Genomic DNA, 7814 nt, shown 5'->3' with positions numbered 1-7814 from the left:
TGAGACAGAGCCTCAAGCTGTCCCCCTGGGTAGAGTGCCATGGCATCACGCTCACAGCAACCTCCAACTCCTGGGCTCAAGCGAGTCTCCTGCTTCAGCCTCCCAAGTAGCTGGGACTACAGGCGCCCACCACAACGCCCAGCTATTTTTTGGTTGCAACCGTCATTGTTCTTTGGCGGCCCAGGCTGGATTTGAATCCGCCACCTTAGGTGTATGTGGCTGGCACCTTAGCCACTTGAGCCACAGGTGCCGAGCCCTGAATAATAATTTTTAATTCAACTTGTCAATATGTTGTTTAGGATATTGCATCCTCATTTATAAGTGCAAGATGTTTGTAATTTCCCTTTATAATATATTTTTTCCAATTTTAATATCAAGTATATCCAGATGAAGTAGAATGATTTTGAAGTATTTCTTCTTTTTCTATTGTCTATAAGATTTGGCATGATCTGTTTTTTGAAATTATCTTCTATTTTTATTTATAAAAATGAACATTCTCTATCTTTTGAGACTTGGGGGGGAAAAAAAGAAGTTAACTGATGACTCCATCCTGAATCTCAGAGTCAAAGCATTCTATGATAGACATACTTTTATCTAACAATGTGAATGTTACTTTTTTTGTCTTACTATTATTATTAATGCTCAATATTTCATTACAGCAATCATCTGATTTCTTTTCCAATTGTATTTATCTTTGTTCATTCTTGACGAGGTTTGTTTCTAGTCCTTATCTTAAATGTTGTTATTGTTATTAAGTTTTAAGCTTCTTTAATTTTGTGAAGGCAAAAAGTGGAAACCAAATAAACACATACACATGTATAGAGAAAATAAAAAAATAAAAAGAATAGAACATGGGCAATTATGGAAGAACATGCCACTAGTTAGTTACAGAGCAGCTTCACCATCTCTAGACACATTTTCCCAATTTCTTAAGCATAAGATGGGCTCTGCAAATATATATTTTAATTTACATTTAATTAGTTAGCAAGGTTGGACATTCCCCCATATGTTTGCTATTAAAATACTACATTTTTCAACTCAGAAATGGATCTCAGATATGTCTTATTTGACTAGATTCTCTCTTTGTCCCCCAGATGGCTTGTAGCTACACAGAGAATAGAATTCATGTAGAGAATTTGCCAGAAAAGAATCCTCAATTACTTAAGATGCAACAATTCCCAGATAGTTTGACAAAACAGACTGAAGAATTACAGTTCTTAGATATCTTTATTTTCCCTAAAAACAAATTTTAACATTGTTTCTTTCTTTTTAATGGCTTTTATTTGTTATGATGGCAATAATGTACTACCAAATTTACCTACTCCAAAAGTGTAGTCATGCATGCATGAAAGTTTAAGGAAAAGTATTCTTGTGTATGAGTCTAAACAAGTTGAAATACAAAAAGAAATATTTGTTTTGATATTATAAAAACTCTGTTTATTATGGCTACTACCTATTGAAAAGTATTCAGTATCAGGTTTTTTGTATTTCATATTATGATAAAAATCAGGATCTTTGCTTGTCGTTAAAATCATTTGACTAATTTGTGTAAGTAAAGGATCTCAATTTCCACCTTAAGTGTCTTTTTCTAATCAAGTCAGACACACAAAAAGCTGAGATCCTATAATACATAGTTCAAATTTAAACTGTAATTAGATGGGTATCATTATAAACGTTTTGTGATACACAAAAAGCAGAAACGTAAAATCTACACAGACAGAAACAAATGAAGCTCTCTCTCCCAGCAACACTGATAAGTCGAACAAGTTGAAATTTGCTCAGGTAAATCAGAGAGAACTCTGTAAACTGTTTCTTGGAAATGAAATAATGGACATAACACAGTCTGTCTCAGAACTTTTGTAGTGACTATGTATTACCACATGCTAGAATGCCAAAGCAGCTGTTTCAATAAACCTTTTCAGAGTCGGGATTACATATGACTTGGAGATAATAGAACATAATTCTGATAAATTATTTTATCACCTATGTACTTACTAAAGATGATTAATATCCTTCCTCCTTAGAGCTCCATAATACTATTGCATTTTTTTTTTTTTTTTTGAGACGGAGCCTCAAGCTATTCTCCTGGGTAGAGTGCCATGGCATCACGCTCACAGCAACCTCCAACTCCTGGGCTCAAGCGAGTCTCCTGCCTCAGCCTCCCAAGTAGCTGGGACTACAGGCGCCCGCCACAGCGCCTGGCCATTTTTTGGTTGCTGCCATCACTGTCGTTTGGTGGGCCCGGGCTGGGGATTTGAACCCGCCACCTTAGGTGTATGTGGCTGGCGCCTTAGCCGCTTGAGCCACAGGCGCCGAGCCACTATTGCATTTTCAAACCAACATCCTCCACCCCACACACACAAGAATTTAAAACCTGCTTATAGCTGCCACTACAAACTGAATTTTCATTTTGACTAATTTTGGGATGATTAGACACAATACATTACAAAAATACTTTGAGTCAAAAACCATTCTACCGTTCTATATAAATAACATTCTTTTCTTACCAGAGTCTGGCAAAGAATTAAGATCTGCACATAACACAAGTGGAATAGTTCCAAATTCTCCCACTACACTGGATTTGAGGTTTCGAGAAGCTTTATCAATAATGTTCTTCACTTCTGAGAGGAACATCATAGTTTGTACCAACTTCACATCAGAGTACTCAGGGTCCCAATGCATGTGAGCATTAGCCACAAGAATTAGTTGCTTTTCTGTTCCAAGATGTGGTTTTCCAGCTGCATTAGATAAAAAGAAAAGAAACAAACAGACAAAACCCACCCATCAGCCCATATATTCTAACAGTCTGAAAACAAATGATATCTCAGAGTCTCAGAATACAAATTCACCCAACAATTTCCCACCTGACGACTGAGTATGTCCTACAACAAACCTGAGAAATAGACATGCAAGCCTCTGGCAGATACTTTAAGCAGAGTATTCACTATTCATACAAAGACAGCCTTGTCTTAGTTGGGACAGCTTGATTTTTAAAGTAGTCTTCTTGAAACTTTTGGTCTTAGTTTGGATGTCCTAAATCAAACTTCACAAAATTAAAACTAACCCTTCTTTCTCAGATATATTTAAGACAGTCATTAAGTTCTCTTTCATCTTTTCTATCCACGTTAAATATTCTCAGTTCCAACTGTTCAAGTAACAGAAGTTTCAGTTCTCAGCATAATGGTCACTCTAAATATACTTTCAATGTGAAATAAGTGGTCTGTCTATTCAAAACTTAAGAACTTTAAAATAATTATTTTAAGTAGATCAAGAACAAAAGTTAGCTTACATAATAAATTTGATGTCATGAAATTATGGAAGTACATGAAGTTCTTAGATATCTTTATTTGATAATGATTATTTACTTTAACATTTTATGTGAAAATTTCTTAACAGTTTAAAAAAATTTGTTTTTTGCTTTGTGTTTTTCAAGATTTACAATACTTTTCTGGGCAATGCTTTCTCATCTTAAGCACTGTGGCAGAGACAAAGAAAATGCGATATTTTTAAAAGACAAATTTTCACTGAGTTTCTTCAGGTGTTATACAAGACCATTAATATACAATGAAATTTCTGCTTTCTATGCTTTTTGAAGATGTCTAGTCAGAATTATTAAATTTTGGAGGTTAATTTTACAGAAAGTGAAAGGATCACTCACATGACATTTCAATCAATTCCTTTCGAAGTTCTAGCAGTACTGCAACTCCAATGTTATCTTTTGTCATGACTCTGTTGAGCATAGCTTCAGACCCTTTTGAATTTGCCATTGCTAGCTGATTAAATTCAACAGTGTGTTTCTGAACCAAAGTAAATCTAAAACAAAAATAAATACACACACACAAACATAGAATTGGAATTACCAGCATGTTAGTTTTGTGGGAAATACAGTTTTCCCAAACTTCCTGAACAGATACAATGGTACTTAACTCACACTATGGAAAATCTTCCACTCTTAGCACCAAGCTTCCCACCTCCATGTAAGTTGTTTTCAGCTTGTTACTGATACAAATAACATCTTAAAATACATTTACAACTTAGGAAAATGTAGTCATCTTCTGTTTAGGTTTCATGTTGAAATATTCCATCTTAATAATGTTTAAACAATTCTCTCCAAAGTATTTGGTTTCAGAATTCCTCTAGTATCCTAGAGGGAATGTTAAATACTACAAGGTGTTTCAATTAACAATTGGAGTAAATCCCTAGTAAACACCTGAAGAAACAGCAGCACTTATCCAAAACAAGGTTATTTCTGATGATTTTAAAAAACCAAAAAAATCCCCCTAGTCAATAGTATTGTTTTCTTTAATGTGTGTGTGTATATGGTGTCTCATTCTCTTATTTGCAGTTAATCTCTACACCTTTGCCCTCATCCCGCAAATACTGAAAAAATTTTGTTAAAAGTAAGATGATGCCTAAGAAGAAGGAAAAGGCAAATAAAATAAAATTAAAAAATAACTACAATAAGAAAAAAATAGAAAACTACTAAATTAAAAAAAAAGAAAAATAAAATAAAAAATAAAATGACTTACTTCTCTATCTTGAAGAATATTGCACAGCCATCAACATGTTTTCTTTCTTGTTCTGACATTGTCCTAGCTCTTGACTTAGGACTAAAGAATCCATTATAGCCACGTTCTTTCAGTTCTACCAGAAAAAAACTGTAATACTGTTCTGTTTCAACCTCCTGAAAATTAATAAACGGCAAAGTTATTTCATAAGACAAAAATTAATCCTATTAACTCTGTATAGTTTGAGAGCTTGAAACAATTTCAAAGAATTGATCTGTAGATTAAAGAATGCAGTGTCTTTTCAATATTATTTATCTGAAACCAATAAGAACAACTTATCCATTTACAAATACTAGCTGTCAAGGTTAATTTTTTGTTGTTTAGGAATAATGAACGGAAAGACACATACCCCTATGCTAGTATATTTCCTTGTCTTAGAATGGATGTGAAACAAGAATCACAGAAGTAGAAGGAACTTCACAATCATAATTTCAGACCCACAAGGAGAAAGTGACTTAACCAAGATCAAGAGTTGGGCTGAGAACCCAAATTACAGTGCACCAGGTCTAGTCCTTTTCCACTATGCCCTAATTATTCTAGTAACACTAGTGGTAAAGCAAAATTATACCCTGACAATGCCAGAATTTCAGTAACTTTGTCACCAATTCAAAAATAGTGTGCAGGAACAAGGGAAGGGGAAAGAAGGCAAATATTTAGCTGTCATAGCAAATGCTCAAAATCTGGTCCATCCCATTTGCTTATCTGGCAGCATAGTTCTGCAAAGCAGGTAGTGCTCCCAAGATTCACTAAAAATAGGAAAAGGCCAGTATTTTAAGAACTACCAAAGCTGAAATTTCAAACATGTCAGTATATTGTATTCCTAGTCTACTCCTTGCTTTATCAGTGCTAGATGATTTATGCAATTTAAATACTCTTTGGTATGACTTACCTGAAGACTTATGATATCAGCATTGCAACTCAAGATTTCTTGAATAATGGCCTTTTTCCTGTAGTCCCAATTTAGTGCCCATGATGGACAGTAGCCGTATAACTGCCGGGTCGCATATTTATCACAAAGAACATTATAGCACATGACAGAAAACAAGGCTGTAGGAAAAACAACTTTACTTATTCACACACGTGGCAGAAAAAAAAAAGTATAATTAATTTCAGTAATAGCTTTCACTTAAATGTTAAGTGCGGTTTTATTTATTCAATCTATATTCACTGAAAAGCTACTACATGCCAAACATGGGCGATGGGGGATACAGATAAAGATAAATCACAAAAGGAGAAGGGATATGTGAACAAGTTAGAATACAGTGTGTTACCTACCGTAGAGGGCTGCAGAGAAGATCTGGAAGCTAAAAGACCAAGATCCTGACACTTTCAGCCTCTAAGACCAAGGTTCCTCATTTTCTGTACTCCCTCTAACATATCACCAATCGTTAATGCAGGACGTGGAAACTTGACAGAAGTTTCCTTAATAGGCATGTCTAGTTCTCTTCTATAGAGCAACTGTTAGTAATTCATGTAAAATGAAAGGGGTTTCATAGACTAAATTCTGATACACGTGCCATGGAAGCTACCAACTTGTTTTCATTGAATTTAGGTTAAAAAGTAATTAGAGGCCATTAGTTCAATTTTCTCTCAAGTTAGAGTTTTATACCTGTCTTACAACTTTGTAGTGTTGAATACATTTCCATTTGGAATATACTAGAATTTGGAAACTTCCAATATATAAAATGTTTGATGTATGTATTCTAAATGTATTTAATTAATTCTTTATAGCAGGCTTTCTCAAGAGTGAACCGTCAACATTCGGGGTGAGTAAAGTCTGCACCGCAAGATGTTCACCAACTCCCTGTCCTGTATTCAACTACACGCCAGCAGCACTTTCCCCAATTGTGATAATCAAAATTGTCTCCAGACATTGCCAAATATCCTCTGGGGGATAAAACTAACCATGTTTGAGAAGCACTGATTTATGGCATGCTTTCTACAGCATAATATATACATAGAGATCAGGTAAGCAAGAATTCAGTCTTTATTATCATCTCCCAAACCAAGTCAACCTAAAACATTCAAACTTAATTTTGCCTATAGCATAACAATACTGTCAGGTCCATACAGACCAAGTGAAAATAAGAGTGAAAAAAATTCAGCTACCAACCAGTTGGCCTTGTTCTGTCTGGTTCTTGTAACATAATCCAAGATCTTGGAGGTGGCTGTTCTGTTGAAACTAGTTGAATAGAAAACATAGAATTAAACAATATTCTTATACATCTTCCTAATAAAAAGGTATAAGCAAATGACCACTTACTTCTTTTTGCAGTACCTGACAAATTATCAAGCAAATAGTTCAGTAGCCTTCTTGTTCCATCTGGTTCCTGATAGAGGTTCAATATATCCTGGGTAAGTGGATTTCCTGGAAATATTTTTAAAATAGTTAAAAATGAAACCAAGACAATATTTTGCAATTTTAAAATGCACAGAAATTATGAGATCATCTGTTGTAGTTAGTAAGATACCAAACTACAGAAAATACTGGGGAGGTTTTTGTTTTTTGCGGTGAAGAATAAAAATGATTCATACTGTGTTCTCAAAAAAATACACAAAAATCTTTCTGTATGGGAAGTTTAAGGTACTCAAAAAATGATTATTAATGGAATGATGTCAACTTAGAAGTACTCTAGTAGTGCTTGGTATGTGACCTTGCCTCACCAAAACTTTCAATAACACAGATGGTTGTAACAATCAAAACTGAGTGAAAATGGAACCAAAATGGTGGGAAGAGGAATCAGAGAAGGGAAAGATGAAAGCCAGTATAATGAATCAGAGAATCAAAGGTCTAGAATGCCACAAAGGTAACAAGAAAACATTCTATAGACAAATGCAGTCTTGCACTTTAGATTTTTAATAATCTTACTGAATAAAATTAACAAGATGGGGTGAGTTAAGAGTTAACTCACTAAGGAAGAAGGGAAAATCTTAGGGCCCATCAGCCATCTACAAATTCAATAGCTGTTTTATGCCAAAAATGAAGGCAAATACAATGAGTTACTTTATCTATAAGAGCCTCAAATCCTCTCACAAGGGTTTCTTAAGTACATATGAGAAATAACAGTACAGTGCAGTATGTTTCAAAGAGCAAAGTTTCTATCCATGCTGCACAAGTGAAGTCTATTATTCTGGATGCTGCAGTTTCACTTTAAGAAAGACTAGATAATTACTTCTACAGATTGAAGAAGGCAGATAAAATGGTGAGAGATCTTAAGCCTACCAAATGAGAGAAAAAAAAAAAAA

The 7814-nt window shown here is 34.5% G+C and overlaps 1 protein-coding gene across 2 annotated transcripts in view; it reads right to left on the bottom strand.

The window, feature by feature from the left end:
• Positions 1-7814, bottom strand: part of CNOT6 (CCR4-NOT transcription complex subunit 6) — a 109675-nt gene that overhangs the window by 8111 nt on the left and 93750 nt on the right. The window contains exons 5-10 of one of the 2 annotated variants that reach the window (XM_012810988.2): positions 6832-6936; positions 6682-6750; positions 5458-5615; positions 4530-4684; positions 3659-3813; positions 2508-2738 (exon numbers count right to left, since the gene is read on the bottom strand). In XM_012810988.2, coding sequence (XP_012666442.1) covers positions 2508-2738; positions 3659-3813; positions 4530-4684; positions 5458-5615; positions 6682-6750; positions 6832-6936 — 873 coding nt within the window. The remainder of the gene's footprint in view (positions 1-2507; positions 2739-3658; positions 3814-4529; positions 4685-5457; positions 5616-6681; positions 6751-6831; positions 6937-7814) is intronic. The other variant, XM_003799163.3, reaches the window with a different exon arrangement.

This window comes from Otolemur garnettii, unplaced genomic scaffold, assembly GCF_000181295.1.
Source record: "Otolemur garnettii isolate 467f Iridium unplaced genomic scaffold, OtoGar3 scaffold00146, whole genome shotgun sequence".
Lineage (NCBI taxonomy): Eukaryota > Metazoa > Chordata > Mammalia > Primates > Galagidae > Otolemur > Otolemur garnettii.
Note: the sequence above shows the minus strand (reverse complement) of the source record. Positions and strands in the feature narration are given on the sequence as shown.